The 17,975-nt window shown below is 45.6% G+C and overlaps 1 protein-coding gene across 2 annotated transcripts in view; it reads left to right on the forward strand.

Moving 5' to 3' along the window:
• The window catches only part of TRAF3IP1 (TRAF3 interacting protein 1), a 1,208,890-nt gene that overhangs the window by 409,070 nt on the left and 781,845 nt on the right, over positions 1 to 17,975 (forward strand). For both annotated transcript variants that reach the window (XM_030210669.1, XM_030210670.1), the window contains exon 6: positions 1,952 to 2,029. In XM_030210669.1, coding sequence (XP_030066529.1) covers positions 1,952 to 2,029 — 78 coding nt within the window. The remainder of the gene's footprint in view (positions 1 to 1,951; positions 2,030 to 17,975) is intronic.

The raw sequence follows: 17,975 nt of genomic DNA on the forward strand, positions 1-17,975 counted from the left end.
GCTAGAACTGATGTCTTGCTTTGTTTGCTGGCAAATAAAGAAGATTTTTCTCTCATACTGGTGTGTGCTGTCTGACTCCTGAAGTATCACAAATTCATGCATCCATTCCTGCAACAATACCTTCTTTCCGAGTCCGTCACTACCAACTCCACTGTATAATGCAGGGTTTTGCCTATCAATATGGGAAGGGAATGAGACTTGATATACCATATTTCTGTGGTTAATTCAAAGTGGTTTACATATTTTGAACCTGGGGCAATGGAGAGTTAAGTGACTTGCCCAGAATCACAAGCAGCTGCAGTGGGAATTGAACCCAGTTCCCCAGGATCGAAGGCCGCTGAACTAACAACCACTAGGCTACCATACTTGCTTTTTTTTTCTCTTGTGAAGAAGCAGCAACCACCTCTCTCACCCAGTCCCACTTTACCTTTTGGTGTTCTATCTGATCAAGGCAGGATTCTTGCAAACAAGCCATGTGTGCTTTCCCGTCTTCTGAGCTCTGTAAGGATTTAAAGCGACCCTTTGCTGTACACATTCCACGTAAACATGCGAGTGCTGGGCATCAGGTAACCATAAATCCTTGATGAACAAAACTCAAATTTGCAATTTGAAAGCAATCATTAGAAGTTCCAGGTGCCAGCCTCCAACCCACACCAGCCCTGTCCACTGCCCCTGTGGGATCAGAAAAGGTTTCCAAAAACACTAAAACATTCCAGTATCCCATCAATGTTATCCCCTTATGCCCTCCCCAACCCATCTCATGTCTCCCTTTCTCTCCCATAATACCCTTATGCAGACAGTCTGAGGGCCACACTTATGTTTTGCATCCCCCACCAGACCCCCCCTCCATCCCTCAAATCTTAACACCTTTATTGCTAATATAGTGCGAACCACCTCTCTTAATAGTAAATACCCAGAAAAACCACCAATCTATTCTATCCTACCCCTTAACTCAGTAGAACATTAAACATAACTAAATCCAGAATTTAAAGACCCATACAAACCTACAAAAAATATCAGGCATATTGATATGGCAATATAACTCATAACATTACAGCAAATATGCGAACTCAGAACAGACCAATACAAAAAAAAATATTCAAACTCATGAACAACCTACTGAAAACCGAAGAAGTACTGGTATCAATTGAAACTCCACCAACAGCAGATGAGCTCACACGATATTTTGAACAAAAGACAGCAACTACAAGATCAAATCTTGCAACTGGCCAAGTTAATATTCAGCGCTGGCCAGGTTAAGTTTATAGTGGTCAAAGATATGACTGCTGTTTAGGTGGTCTGCTACTAAACATAGCCTGCGAAGTGCTGAATATTCGCAGCTAGCCGGATATATCTCACGATATAGCCATTCAACCACTATGCTTTAAGCACTGATATTCAGTGGAGATAGGACTGTCTCATGCTGAATATTAGCCTTATCCAGTTAAGTGCTTTTTAACCGGCCAGGAGCCATTCCTGGCCAGTTAAATAGTGCTGAATATTGGCTGGCCTGTCTCTTTTAGTAGTTCAAATGTTAGTACACATGTCTTCTTTATTAATAATGAAAATATGTCAACATAATTTTTGGACCACCCAGAATATGCCCATGTATGAATCTGTCTCCTTTGGCGAGTATACATGTACATAGCAATATTTTTAAAATTGGCATTTACACGTGTGCCTACTGCTTGCATGTGTATATACTGCATAACTGTTCTAAAATGACCTCCGATGACTAACTGATCATGTAGGATAACCATTGTTGAACACTATTGACTCCGTGACTGTAAACCAGGCCTGCAGTGTAGTGTACCTGTATTTCACTTTGCTTTCCAGGTTCCTATACTGGAATTTTAAAAACTTGAGTTGCAATGCTTCTCTTGTATTAAGACATTTTAGAACATTCATACAATTACAGATGTAAAATAATATTTATTTCTCTTTCTTATAGCTCAAAGGTGCTGAAGAAATATCTGCCAGAAAACCATCAGAATCTTTGAAAGACAGTAATGCAGATTTGGATAAGGAAGTATGTACCACAAAGCCCAATCTTAATACTTTTATATACTGTATAGTCTTCTTAAAGTTATTGTGGTGGCACACCTTGTTATATATTCAATAGTTGCCATCTATAGATGAAATTTTACACATGCCACCTAGGCTTAGAGGGTATAAATCATGCTTAGAATGGAGCTGCATACTAGAGAATGACACGGGAGCGGGTAATCGTGGTAAACTGCAGTAATCTGCAGTAAACCGTAGGAAAGAGGAAAATTTTCAAAGTTTTATTGCGGGTGCAAAAAGAGGTTACGTCCCCACCCACAGGAGCAGTAATAACCCCTGCACCCGCGGTACAACAGACACCTACCCATGGGCGTAGTTTGGGGGCGAGGGGGGGCATTGCCTCCTAAACACAGGGCTGGCACAACACTGCAAGCTGCTCTTCCCGCCCTCAGCTCCCGGACAGGCTTCCTCTTCATTACTTCCTGCCCCTCCCCCCCCCCCCCAGGCATGTTTAAACCTATTATTTTCCTCGCAGCGACGGCAGTGAAGCACACAACACAGTGGGCTCGCCTCCAGCCTTTCCCTTCCCTCACTCAGTGTCCCGCCTTCTTGCGATGATGTATTTCCTGTTTCCGTGAGGGCGGGACACTGTGTGAGGGAAGGGAAAGGCTGGAGGCAAGCCCTCTGTGTGCTTCACAGCCGTCGCAAGGAAAATAAAAGGTTTAAACCCGTGGGGGAGGGGGGCAGGAAGGAACGGAGAGGAAGGCTGTCGGGGAGCGGAGGGCAGGTAGAATCGCTGGACATGGAGGGGAGGGGGAGACGAGATCGCTGGACATGGAGGGGGAGGGCAGGGGGAGAGAAGAGATTGCTGGACGTGGAGAGGAGGAGAGGGCAGGGGAGAGGAGAATTGCTGGGCATGGATGGATGGAGTGGGGGAGGGCAGGGGAGAGAGGAGAATTGCTGGACCTCGATGGATGGAGGGGGCAGGGGAGAGATGCTGGACATGGATGGATGGAGGGGGCAGGGGAGAGAGGAAGGTTGCTGGATATGGATGGATGGAGGAGATGGCAGGGGAGAATGGAGAGTTGCTGGACATGGATGGAGGTAAGGGCAGAAGAGAGAGAATTGCTGGACATGGATGAATGGAGGGGGCAGGGGAGAGAGCAAATTTAGTGGATATAGGTGGATGGAGGAGAGGGCAGGGAAGAATGGAGATTTGCTGGACATGGATGGATGGAGGGGAGGGCAGGGGAGAGAGGAGAATTGTTGGACATGGATGGAGGAGAGGGTAGGGGAGAATGGAGAGTTGCTGGACATGGATGGATGGAGGGGAGAGAAGTCAGGAAGGAGATGCACATGGATGGAGGGGAGGGAAGAGAGGAGAAATGCTGGACATGGATGGAGTGGAGGACAGGGAAGAGAGGAGAAATGTTGGACAAAGATGGAGGGAAGGAAAGCAACACCAGACTTTGTGGAGGGGGAGAGGGAGGGAAAGTGACACCGGACCTTGGAGGGAAGGAAGAAGGGAGGGAGGGAGAGTGACACGACCTTGCATGGGGTATAGGGCCTTGGAAGCAAGGAAATGAAAGAAAGAGAGAAACGGATGGAGCTGGGGAATGATAGGGTGATGAGATCCAGTGGAGGGTAGATGAGGGCTAATAGGATGGGAATGAGGGCTAAGGGTGAAAAAAGATAGGGGTTTAGGAGACTGGCTATTAAGTGAGAGACAGAGCTAGCAATGGTAAAAGCTAGTAGGTAGATGAGACGTGAAACAGAGACTAAGGTGAGAGAAAGGGGGATAAATACAAATAAAGGGGGGGGGGGGGGACATGAAATGAAAGATCACTGCCAGACAGATGAAGAGAAGGAAAGGACAAAGCCAAGTGGAGAGAGAAGAAATGGAAACGCTAACGTGGAAAAGAATTTAGAGAAGACGGACACGTGGAAAGTGGAAAAGAGACTGGGGCCAGCCTAATTAGAAAAATAAAGTGCTCGGACAACAAAGGTAGAAAAGAAATATTTTTATTTAATACTTTTTAAGGACTGAGATGTGCCTGCTTTGAGAAATGTACGTCTTTTCTATTTTTCTATTTTGCAGAGTGCAGGAGAAAATACATTTCTGTTTCTCTTTTACCAGTGTTTACCTGGCTTTCTTGAGGGAGATCTCTATTTCAGTTTTTCTTTGGTTCCCTGTTTTGTATAGTGAGAAAATAATTAAATGTGCTTGGAGTTGTAGAATGATTAGAAAAATTAGTGCTCATTATTGCTTGTTATGTGAATGAATATTTCATCACTGTTTCATTATTGCTTGCCAGACCAGTCCAGTATTATTACATTTTATGGACATTTGTTTTAATTTGTGTATGCAGTCCTTACATGCCCATGATTTTGCTTTTTAAACGCAAAGGTAAATCTTCAGTGTGGTTAAACAGCGAGGCTTCTGTGTTTAGGGACATAGTTCGCGGGGACGGGATTTGTCCCCGCATCATTCTCTACTGCATGAGTAGGTCTGTGATTTATAATCTTTGCTTCCCAATCTCCACCCCACATCATGCCTATCCGTTGTCACATATTTTTGTCATCGTAATACCCTGTGCGCTAATTATATAAAAGCCCTCTTATAGGCATAAAAGCAGGTTTTACATGCTGGAAAAGGTTATAAAATGCCCCCCTCCCCCCGTACTTAATTTTATAAGCAAATTGAGCATGTAGAGCAGCACTCTATGCAGTGAAGTATGTTTGTTTTATTAAAACTTTTTATACCTCATATACTGGCATGCAGGTGGTGCACAATCTAAAAGCAATACAATAAAAGAAAGTAACACCATTATAAATATATTTCTCCGAGGACAAGCAGGCTGCTTGTTCTCACGACTGTGTTGACGTCCACGGCAGCCCCCACCAACCGGAACAAAACTTAGCGGGCGGTCCCGCACGCAGGGCACGCCCACCGCGCATGCGCGGCCGTCTTCCCGCCCGTGCGCGACCATTCCCGCTCAGTTTTTTTCTATTCCGCGCTGGAGAGAGACGTGTTACCGTCTCTCTCTGTCAGCTCCGGAAACCGGATCGTGGCCTAGCCGTTTGTTTTTTCTCTTTACGAACGTGTTCACGTACTTTTTCTTTCATCTGTAAAAAAAAAAAAAAAAAGAAAAGTTTGTCCCCTTGTCGTCTTTTAGCCGTGGGGGCGCCTCGTTGCGGCCTTGTGGCCGCGCGGTCGTTTCTTTTTCGGGTATGCTTTTCACCGCCACCATCAACAACTTTGACTTTGCCGACGCGATTTTTCCGTCGATGTCCTCGAAGGTCCCGAACGGATTCAAGAAGTGTGGTCGGTGCGGCCAGCAGATCTTGCAAACCGATACCCACGCTTGGTGCCTCCAGTGCCTTGGGCCGGAGCATAATACCAAGACGTGCACCTTGTGTCTCGGCTTGCGGAAGCGGACACAGGTGGCGAGGCAAGTTCTTCGGGACCGTCTTTTTGGAACTTGCGCCGACCCCTCGACGGCATCAGTGTCGACGGCCGGATCTTCGGTACCGGTACCGATGTCGACGAAATCGGCACCGACGATGGCACCGACCCCAGGAGTACAAGTACCGTTGGCCTGCCGGCGATGGCGGGGGTGAGCGGCCACGCGGGCAATCGGCCCCAGCCACTCCCTCTACCCAGGGCCATCGGGACCGAACCCTGTCAGACCCGATCCCTCGAGGCCGGGGGGGTTCTACTTCCTCTTCATCTCTACCGCCGAACGCCGATGACGGGCACCGACGGCGCACAGGACTACCAGCTCTGGCGCCTCGAGAGATGATTCGACGCCGAGGAAGCGGCAGTGCCGAGAGGAGCGTTCCCCCTCGGTTGAAGAGGTGTCGCTGCGTCAATCCATGGGTGCTTCGATACTGTCTCCTGGACCCAAGCAGCTTCCGGCACCGACACCCACACCGGCCCCCCTGCCTTTCCCAACAGCGGGCCTTGACGAGTGCCTCCGAGCCATCCTTCCAGGGATTCTGGAAGGGCTGATGCGCCAGGCTTTGCTGGCACCGGGGGGTGCTTGCGCCCCCGGCGCCATTGATTGAGGCGCCGGTGTGCTCTAGCCCGACGCCGAGGCCTCCGACGCCGCTGGCGGCACCGGTGTTGACCGCCACACAGGTGGAATCCCCGTCGACGTCGATGGAGGGAGCTTCATCCCCGCCGGCGCGGGAGTCCACCGCTCGACGCCATCATCGAGGACATGGTTCCTCTCAGTCGAGACGGGCCCGGTTCAGGTCTGAGCTGCAAGAGCTCATGTCCGATACCGAGGAAGAGGCCTCGTGGGGGGAGGAGGAGGACCCCAGATATTTATCCTCAGAGGAGTCTGAGGGCCTTCCCTCCGACCCCACTCCTTCACCGGAGAGGAAGCTCTTGCCCCCTGAGAGCCTCTCCTTTGCCTCCTTCGTCAGGGACATGTCTATTTGCATTCCCTTCTCTGTGGATGAGCCGAGGGCTGAGATGCTCGAGGTCATCGACTATCCATCACCACCTAGAGAGTCTTCCACGGTACCGTTGCACAATGTCCTCAAAGAGACACTGCTTCGGAACTGGCTGAAGCCCTTATCTAACCCCACCATCCCCAAGAAAGCGGAGTCCCAATACAGGATCCACTCTGACTCAGAGTTGATGCGGCCCCAATTGCCTCATGACTCGGCGGTGGTGGACTCTGCTCTCAAGAGAGCACGGAGTTCGAGGGATACTGCCTCGGCGCCCCCGGGGCGGGAGTCTCGCACTCTGGACTCGTTTGGGAGGAAGGCCTACCAATCTTCCATGTTTGTGACCCACATCCAGTCATACCAGCTCTACACGAGCATTCACATGCGGAACAATGTGAAGCAACTGGCGGACCTGGTCAACAAGCTCCCTCCGGAGTAGTCCAGGCCCTTTCAGGAGGTGGTCAGGCAGCTAAAGGCGTGCAGAAAGTTCCTGTCCATGGGTATCTGTGACATCTGTGATGTGGCATCTCGAGCTGCGGCCCAAGGTATAGTGATGCGCAGACTCTCCTGGCTGCGTGCCTTTGACCTGGACAACCGCACCCAGCAACGACTGGCGGATGTCCCTTGCCGGGGGGATAACATCTTTGGCGAGAAGGTCGAGCATAAGTACATAAGTAATGCCATACTGGGAAAAGACCAAGGGTCCATCGAGCCCAGCATCTTGTCCACGACAGCGGCCAATCCAGGCCAAGGGCACCTGGCAAGTTTCCCAAACGTACAAACATTCTATACATGTTATTCCTGGGATTTTGGATTTTTCCAAGTCCGTTTAGTAGCGGTTTATGGACTTGTCCTTTAGGAAACCGTCCAACCCCTTTTTAAACTCTGCTAAGCTAACCGCCTTCACCACATTTTCCGGCAATGAATTCCAGAGTTTAATTACACGTTGAGTGAAGAAAAATTTTCTCCGATTTGTTTTAAATTTACTACACTAGTTTAATCGCATGCCCCCTAGTCCTAGTATTTTTGGAAAGCGTGAACAGACGCTTAACATCCACCTGTTCCACTCCACTCATTATTTTATATACCTCTATCATGTCTCCCCTCAGCCGTCTCTTCTCCAAGCTGAATAGCCCTAGCCTCCTTAGTCTTTCTTCATAGGGAAGTCGTCCCATCCCCGCTATCATTTTAGTCGCCCTTCACTGCACCTTTTCCAATTCTACTATATCTTTCTTGAGATGCGGCGACCAGAATTGAACACAATACTCAAGGTGCGGTCGCACCATGGAGCGATACAACGGCATTATAACATCCTCACACCTGTTTTCCATACCTTTCCTAATAATACCCAACATTCTATTCGCTTTCCTAGCCGCAGCAGCACACTGAGCAGAAGGTTTCAGTGTGTTATCGACGACGACACCCAGATCCCTTTCTTGGCCCGTAACTCCTAACGTGGAACCTTACATGACGTAGCTGTAATTCGAGTTCTTTTTTCCCACATGCATCACCTTGCACTTGCTCACATTAAACGTCATCTGCCATTTAGCCGCCCAGTCTCCCAGTCTCGTAAAGTCCTCGTAATTTTTCACAATCCTGTCGCGAGTTAACAACTTTGAATAACTTTGTGTCATCAGCAACTACACCAGCGGGAACCCGCTCTCGACAAGCTCTCCCACCGGGTGCCTTCAGCATCCATCTCAGCAGGTGGACGTTTTTCCCGGGCCAGGCAGGCTGCGCCCTACGCCTACAGCAAGCATAGGTACACCCAACCGGCCCGAAGGCCTCGTCAGGCACAGGGAAAGTCCCAGCGCGCTCGTTCCCGTCAACAGCGTGCGCCTAAGCAGCCCCCTGCGCCTCCACAGCAAACGCCGGGGACGGGCTTTTGACTGGATCCATGGGAACATAGCCGCCATCAAAGTGTCCGTACCAGACGACCTGCCGGTCGGGGGGAGGTTGAAAGTTTTTCACCAAAGGTGGCCTCTGATAACCTCCGACCAGTGGGTTCTCCAAATAGTGCGGTGCGGATACACCCTGAATTTGGCCTCCACTCCACCAAATTGCCCACCGGGAGCCCAATCCTTCAGCTTCCATCATAGGCAGGTACTTGCAGAGGAACTCTCCGCCCTTCTCAGCGCCAATGCGGTCGAGCCCGTGCCACCTGGGCAGGAAGGGCAGGGATTCTATTCCAGGTACTTCCTTGTGGAATAGAAAACAGGGGGGATGCGCCCCGTCCTAGACCTGAGAGGCCTGAACAAATTGCTGGTCAAAGAGAAGTTCAGGATGCTTTCCTTGGGCACCCTTCTACCCATGATTCAGAAAAACAATTGACTATGTTCCCTGGATTTAAAGGACGCTTACACTCACATCCCGATACTGCCAGCTCACAGACAGTATCTTCGATTCCATCTGGGGACACGGCACTTTCAGTATTGTGTGCTGCCCTTTGGGCTCGCCTCTGCACCACGGGTGTTCATGAAGTGTCTCGTGGTGGTGGCGGCTTACCTACGCAAGCTTGGGAGTGCACGTGTTCCTGTACCTCAACGATTGGCTGGTCAAGAGCACCTCAGAGGCAGGAGCTCTTCGGTCCATGCGGTGCACTATCCACCTTTTGGAGCTGCTGGGGTTTGTGATAAATTACCCGAAGTCCCATCTCCAGCCAGTCCAATCTCTGGAATTCATAGGAGCGCTGCTGAATTCTCAGACGGCTCAGGCCTTCCTCCCCGAAGTAAGGGCGCAGAACCTTCTATCCCTTGCCTCTCAGACCAGAGCGTCTCAGCAGGTCACAGCTCGGCAGATGTTGAGACTCCTGGGTCATATGGCCTCTACGGTTCATGTGACTCCCATGGCTCGCCTTCACATGAGACCTGCTCAATGGACCCTAGCTTCCCAGTGGTGTCAAGCTACCGGGAATCTAGAAGATGTCATCCGCCTGTCCATCAGTTGCCGCAATTCGCTGCACTGGTGGACCATTCGGACCAATTTGACCCTGGGACGTCCATTCCAAATTCCTCAGCCTACGAAAGTGCTGACTACTGTTGTGAATTGAGGGGTCCCGAGCCCCCCAAGAAGGCTGGAGTGACCTTAATCTGACTCCATCTCTAAATAGCATTAGTAATCAGGGAGTTGTGAAGTTCTAAAAGGAATTGCCACTGAGGGAGACGTTAGGTCTAAGGGACCCGCATTAGTCCGCCTCTCAGCACTGGCAAGGAATAGATACCAGCCTTATGACAAACTGGATTTAGGCTACAGGTTATACAATGCAGCGAATGATAGCCTGATACAGCAAAAGCATTTATACTTACAGCCTTTCATCATTAAGTGAAGCCCACAAATCATAATTTGGAATGAGGAGTTTATTTGCTAAGGTACAAGTCAAATCAGTGATTGACAACAGGCACGTACAATCAATTAATTATAGGAATATAATAAGCTGCAAACAGGTGTTAATTAGTTCCTAATCTTTTATAATTTCTTTTACCAATTAGAGGTTTTACAAGGGAAAGCAATTAGGTAATTTGTCAATTCTGCTGGACACATTGGTTTCCCTTGGAGAGAGAGTGCCAACCCTTCTCTCTCTAACTTAAACCAGGAAATACCCTGATTTTTATAGGTGCCCTCAGGATATGGGTAATATGACAGTAGATATACCTGATTGGATCTATGCTAATGTCATGGTTGTCACTGATTGGCTCATGCTAATGAGTAGCTTCTATCTTGCTAACATGGTTTTGTCTCTAGCTCGCTTGATCACAAATTTTAAGCAAGACCCTGCATCCAGCTACGCCTATCCTGCTCACAGGAAAGTCTCCCTCCTCTCTTGGACAGCTAGTTCCCTATTTTCTTTGCACCTGGTATGACTCACTCATTTCTCAACTTGTTTTTCTAACTTACATTAGAGAAAATTCCACTTTGTAACAGATACGGGCTTCCATTTTGTGCTGAAATCCTCCATTTTGTTTCCATATCTATTGACCTAACTTTTAGGCCTCAATCCGGGCTACAAACTAGGCCATACTTTTCCAGTAAGCTCCCAGTTATGTCAGCCATCAGATTTCTGACTCAGCCAAGGTCTGTAACAGCCTGAGCTCTATGACTGGGCCCACCACCATTCCAGTGGGGGGGTCTCTGGCTGTACCATAATTATACATTCCCCACTTGTCACCCCCTCTGGGGAGGGGTGACACAAAGCTCGTCAAGCTTGTCATCATCCATTCCAGAAGGTGGCAAGCTATCAAACGAGAGGGCGAGTTTTGGTCTTACAAATTGCTAGAAGGTATGTGCAAGATAGGAAACTTCATTCTCAGGTGATATATTATTTGGGCATATGGAATTCCCTTTATAGTACCCAATCCCTTGGGCCTTAATCATGACGTCACCCCTCTTGAGGTAATAGCAATTTCAGGTGGATCATACTAATAAACACTTTCAGGTCTTTCTATGGCTTCTGTTGTATCTGTAGCATAGTGCATGGGGAGATAATCTAATGTATCTGTCTCAGTGGTCTTGGGAAGGAACAGTGGTTTCGATTAAGCATTGTTATTGGGCTCAACAAATATATGGTTAGCACTCTGTTTGCAGGCTGTTTTAGGTTGTAGGTATTCAGAATCCTCAAACAGGTCGGAATTCCTGGACCTTACTATTACTCATCATTGGCATCCAATCATGAGCACTAAAAAATGGATAGCAAGTATGAGGTTGCCTCATACAGCAAAAATGGTCAATCCTAGGAAAATTTATATCAACAAAGGTCATGCATGGATCTTGACATATGCATAATGACCTGGAAGTATGGGAAGCATTTTATATATCCGTTACCCCACTTGGAGCTTTGTCAAACCTACAGAAAGACATGCAGCTTAAGTAAGCCTACACCAAAGTTAAACAAATGCATAACTGGTTGATACCAACAGGGTTTACACCTACATTATGATATCTTAGCCAGTATTAGGGTTTGATGTTACCCTTGTATCTGAGCAATATCAACTTCAATTTAAATTACATAAACAGAAATAATGGGGAAACTCTTAGAAAAACAATAAGAACAATAAAGGAAATAATAGGAAAATAAAAATAAAACCAAAATATGAATCTATAATGTCCATAAACAGCAACAGTAAATCTCAAATTAAGTATCAGTTCTGAATTCTCTTTCATCGATCATGGTTGAGGCGGTGGAAGTGCAGAAGAATCTGGACGGAGATCTGGAAGATCTAACAGGGCTGGATTTTCACAGCAACTTGGGCAAGGAATCAGTAGAAGTGACAGTCTTAATACTAGGAATTGGGATTTGCAAAATGTATCCCCACTTCTGGCTTGCATAATATGCAAGACAGATTGGTAATTACTACTAAGAGATGATCAAATAACAATAGTTAAGTTTATGGAACAAAAGAAAAGGGTACCAAAAAAAACAATAAAAATTAAAATTTAGAGATGATGTTGATTGTTCAAGTTATTGATGTATGGAGGGTGAGGAATATGGTGCACAAAAATAGTCAAAAGGCACGGGCAATGCGTTGCAATCTAGCGCCAGTAGGTATGGAATCTTCACCTGCGATGACTAACATTCACCAAGGGTTGGGCCCTCAGCTGCAGGAGGCCAGCAGGACTTACAAGTTAGATGATTCAGGAAAAAGGGTAGCTTAGGAAATAGTCATAGTCAAAGCAGAAGACTAATGTGCAGAAATTTAAAACTCATAACTAGTCCAGGTGATGGAAGTATCTTGTGAAATCACGGTCGCTGTCTGTTGTAATAGAGAGCTCATATGTAAAGTGCCATGTAAGTTCTGGAAAAGATGAGCCTGCAAAAATATTTAATACAGCAGAATATTTAAGAGCATAACCAAGAAGGTCTAAATTAATGACATCATTTGGACAAAAGAAAATTCTCATTGGAGAAGTTAGCGCTTCTTTTTGTTGCCAGAGGTCAGTTGTAGCAGAAGTACCAAACTGGAATAGAGGCGGTAGATCAGGATTTGGATTTGCAGTCTTCACTCAACCTACAGGACTTAATAAATAGAGATGAGATACGAGTAATGCCTAGTAGTTAAATCTTAGCACAGGATCATTAGAAAGAAAAGTCAAAGAATGCATTGTTAGTTCCTTGGGGCACCAGTAGGTGGAGCATAGTCTCAATATATAAAATCACAAGTTACAAGTAGAAAACAATTTTTTTCTGTAGATTAGATTTTGCTGGCATAGGAAGTCAACAGAGTCTGAGGAAACATTGTGGTCAGAGTCTGCTCCAGGAAAATACAGCCTTTAATATGATATTTAGAGAGATAGAGAAAAGCCAATATCAGAAAAGAAAGATGTAAAAAACTATATATTTCTATGAGGCCTCCTCACGTGACCTTTACAAGGTTTAAATAGATCAAATGAGAAGGACAACAACCTATAGTCCTCTGTAATAGCTCAGAACCAATTTGGAAAATGAAAATATTATTAATTTCGAAACTGATCCTTTCTATGCTTTCACAATTTGGGCCCTAAATTATGACAGCATATCAAGATTCACATTCAGAGGGATAGCTAAAAATAAGCTTATATATTCCCAGGAATCAATTTACAATTTAGAATATATTTTAAATACAGAGGAGGAGCCGCTTTATAAGCAGGAGACAAGTAGGAGCTGACTCTTGAGGGTCATGTCACGGCTCATAGTGTTAGAGCCATGGCAGCGTCAGTGGCCCACTTGAAGTCAGCCACTATTGAAGAGATTTGCAAGGCTGCGACGTGGTCATCTGTCCACACATTGACATCGCATTACTGCCTCCAGGACAGTCGACGCGACAGTCGGTTCGGGCAGTCGGTGCTGCAGAATCCAACTCCACCCTCCTGGGCTCGGTTTTATTCTGTTCCAGGCTGCACTCCCAGTTAGTTGTTCTTCGTAGGTCAATTTCTGTCTTGTCCTCGCCTTTGCGAGGACCCTGTTGTTTTGAGTGAGCCTGGGAGCTAGGGATACCTTAGTCGTGAGAACAAGCAGCCTGCTTGTCCTCGGAGAAAGCGAATGATACATACCTGTAGCAGATGTTCTCCGAGGACAGCAGGCTGATTGTTCTCACCTACCCTCCCTCCTCCCCTTTGGAGTTGTGTTTTACTCATTCCTTTGCTTGTCATTCAACTGAGCAGGAACGGTCGCGCACGGGCTGCCATGGACATCAACCCAGTCGTGAGAACAATCAGCCTGCTGTCCTCAGAGAACACCTGCTACAGGTATGTATCATTCGCTATATAGGACAGAAAAAACACAGGCAAACTGAAGTAAACATGCAAAATTATTGATAATCTGAAATAGTTGGTCACCTAGTTAAGCCAGCACAACCAAGATGACCGAATTAGATTTAATTGAATTGGAGGCCACTGAAGAAGTGTGCATTATGTAGCGATTTGAGCATAGAGATCGAGAGTTCGCTATGGATATGGGAGGGAAGGTCATTCCACAGTTTTGGTAAATGAAAGAAAAAAGCAGTGTGTTGGGTTGATTCAAGATGGGCCACTTCTGGGTTGGGCAGGAGTAGATGGTTTGTATCAAGTGAGCAGAGGGAAGGCGAGGGGAGGTGTAAGGGATAGTAAGAGAGGACAGTATGAAAGCTTTCCAAAATGATAAATTTTGAACCAGAATAAGGATTTTGAAAAGTATTTTGTAATTAATGGGAAGCCAATGAAGACAGGTTAAAGAGGGGTGATGTGAGTGAACTTTTTATCTCTGCAAAGTAGTCTAGCAACAGTTCTTTGGGTAGATCAGAGATGTTTTAATTTGAGAACAAGGTAGACCAGCATACACAGAGTTACAGTAGTCTTACTGAGCGGTCAGACATGCATGGCAAGCTGTATGTAAAGTAGAAAAATCTAGGAAATAGTGTAGGATGCAAAGTGTACTACTTCTGAAATTTTGCTTTTTCGTGAAAGATAACTGAAAGTCAAACCAAATTCCTAGATACTTGAAAGTGGTGAAATAGGAATCCTGAAAAGAGCTGGGGCAATGTTTGGCTTAGGTAATGTATCAATGACCCAGTAGGCTACTGTTCTGTCTGGATTTGAGATAAGCCAGGATGCAAGAGAAAATTAAATAGTTCTGAAGTGGGCCAAGATCATCGTTAAGTGGGGAACATAAATATTATCAACATATAGAAAAGCTTTAACATTGAATGATTAAATGAGAATTGATAATAGGCAAATGAAAATATTAAAGAGTAAGAGTGACATAATGGATTCCTGAGGAACATCATAGGAAAGAGGGTAAGTCTTTGAAGAACCAGAGCTGGTGTGGCCAGAAAAGGACAGTAAAGACAGAAAAAAAGAGAACCAGTTAAATACAGTGTCTGAAAGTCTGATGCCACTTAGAACTGATAGAAGTAAGGTGTGGTTAAGATCAAAACCTGCCAAGAGGTCTAAGGAAATAAGTGCAGTATCGCCTTTATCCAAGGTTCTGTGCTAGTCGCTGTGGAAACTGTAAAAGCCAGCTTGGCGAGGATGAAGCCCTAATAATTGATCCACAAAAGTCAGAAGTTGGGTATGTTTGACTTTCTTGGTAACCTTAGACAGGAAACAAAGATTTGAAACTGGTTGATAATTAGATGGAATAGTTGCATCAAGAGAGGGTGTTTTAAATTAAGGACTGACTCACAGCTTACTTCCACAATGCAGGGATTAATTCTGAACAGAGACTGTTAAAAACCATATTTAAGGCTAAGGATTATATTTTATCCAAACTGGAGGAAGTAGATCTAACAGATATAGATTTGGTCTCATAGAAGAAAAAATCTTAAAGTCCAGTAAGGGATGGTAATGAAGAAGACCAAGGTAAGGATAGGGATTTAATTGATGTTGGACAAGAATGGGGGGAATGATGTAGGATTGAGAACCAGTTGGGACTGGGTGGCAGCTAAAGTGTTATGCAGAGTGGTGATTTTAGACAGAGTATAAGGCCAAACAATCCACAGAGGGCATGGGTTCAATAGCACAGTTTGGTTGTTTTGTATGTTGAGAAATACATTTAAAAAGGAAGTTTGAAGGGTTCAAGAAGAAGTGAAGATTTTTGAGTAGTCCTTTTTTGCCTGCGTATGATGATAATTAAATGACCAATGTCATAGGTGGTCGGTGGCCCAACTGTTTGGGGAGGCTAAAGGGGGCGAGGTTGGGGGGTGGAGCTTAAACCGATAATTGTCTGATAACACACAGAAAAAAATAAATTAAAAAAAATAAGTCACAATTAATACCTTTTATTAAATTTAGATATTAGATATGTATCATATGTCAAAGAATAAAGTGGTTGCTCAAAGCATATATTAACCACAATCACTCAACTGCAAAACACTATGCACAACTGTGTGCAAAAACACACTCAGAACCTTACTGTACCATAAATATTACACTGGGCAGAACCTAATACACCAATATACCACCCAAACGGAAAATGCAGACCGTCAACAATATGAAACAAAGGATCATAATATCATGATACGTGTAGTGCTACAAAACACCCTAATTCATGTTTAATGTGGGATAAAATGCCATAAATAAGTAAATAAATCAGGGGTGTAGCTACGGGTGGGCCTGGATGGGCCCAGGCCCACCCAGTTTAGCCTCAGGCCCGCCCAGAAGAAGATCCTTACCCTCTCCCACCCCTGCCGCAGCGATTCATTTAATGCTGTTGGCGCTGCTGTTGCACAGTCTCCCACCCCCGTGGCGGCGCTTATACTTTGCTATGGCGCTGCCTGCCTGACAGCAACTCTACAGATGCGGCACCGACGTCCTGATCCAAGGCCTTCCCTCTGCCACGCTGATGTAACTTCCTGTTTACAGAGGCGGGACGCGGAAGGCCTCGGAGCAGGACGTTGGAGCCGCATCTGTAGAGTTGCTGTCAGGCAGGCTGCGCCATAGCAAAGTGTAAGCGCAGCCACGGGGGTGGGAGACTGTGCAACAGCAGCGCCGACTGAAGCGCTGCGGCAGGGGCATTTCTGCAGGTAAAACAGTGTTTTATGCACACAGATAGGCTTTTATAAATTGCACTCACTGTGTAGGTATATAACTGATATGTGCGTAAGCTTACCTGAATTGAACAGAGGCATTCCTGGGAACTGAGTTGAGAGAGAGGTTAGTGTTTATTCAATTATACTTTTATAAAATACATGGGTTTTCATTTAAAGTAACTGAGAAAATTTGTGAGTGCCAAAAAATAGGTGTAAATATATGCATTCACATTCCAGAACTGATTTTCAAAGCGGAAGTATATGCTCCTTTTGTTTTGAAAATTTGCTTGTGCACACACAGAAAAGTATGGACATACTATTAATGTTTAAAAAAATCCTTAATGCCTTGAAACATTAAATAGATTTTTAAAAATTGTTTAATCGTTCATTTGCATTTGATCCACATGCTAGGAAAAGAACGGATTGGCGTAATATTCCTCTTTAATGCTGTTACTAACTAGTCTGTGTTGGAAAAATTGACCGATCTGCTTGTGAATCAGGCCATGGACAGTACAGACTACAGTTAGTTATTACCTCAGATTTACTTCAGTGAGTGGATCAGTTAGGTTTTTAAAAATAAATTGTACAGGTGGACTCTCGCTCTGTTCACTGCAGCATGTTTGTTTCTTCTGTATTGTGTTTGCAGTCTAACAGTCAGAACAATTAATAGGAATCTAAATTTTAAATATCTAAAATCAAAATGTGGAAGTAATGGTCAACAGCCAAGTTGTAGGTTACTTATTGGACCATTCAATATATCTTTTACAAGTCTTTAAGACTTATACTAAAGAAAGGATGACTCTTGAAAGCTTATCACCCACAACTGGACTAATAATAATAATACCTGAGCCAGTATGTCAAGCTCCATCTCTGGCAATCTTCAAATCTAAGCTAAAAGCCCACCATTTTGATGCAGCTTTTAACTCCTAACCCTTATTCAATTGTTCAGAACCCTTATTTTATCATCCTCACTTCAATATTCCCTTATCGCTTGTTTACATAGTAACATAGTAGATGACGGCAGAAAAAGACCTGCATGGTCCATCCAGTCTGCCCAAGACAAACTCATATGTGTATACCTTACCTTGAATTTGTACCTGTCCTTTTCAGGGCACAGACCGTATAAGTCTGCCCAGCAGTATTTCCCGCCTTCCAACCACCAGTTCCGCCTCCCATCATCGGCTCTGGTACAGACCTTATAAGTCTGCCCTCCCCTATCCTAGCCTCCCAACCACCAACCCCTCTTCCCCCCACCTGCTCCGCCACCCAATTTCAGCTAAGCTTCTGAGGATCCATTCCAAATGCACAGGATTCCTTTATGCATATCCCACGCATGTTTGAACTCCGTTACCGTTTTCATCTCCACCACCTCCCGCGGGAGGGCATTCCAAGCGTCCACCACCCTCTCCGTGAAAAAATACTTCCTGACATCTTCCCTGAGTCTGCCCCCCTTCAATCTCATTTCATGTCCTCTCGTTCTACCGCCTTCCCATCTCTGGAAAAGATTTGTTTGCGGATTAATACTTTTCAAATATT

Source organism: Microcaecilia unicolor, chromosome 7 (assembly GCF_901765095.1).
Source record: "Microcaecilia unicolor chromosome 7, aMicUni1.1, whole genome shotgun sequence".
Lineage (NCBI taxonomy): Eukaryota > Metazoa > Chordata > Amphibia > Gymnophiona > Siphonopidae > Microcaecilia > Microcaecilia unicolor.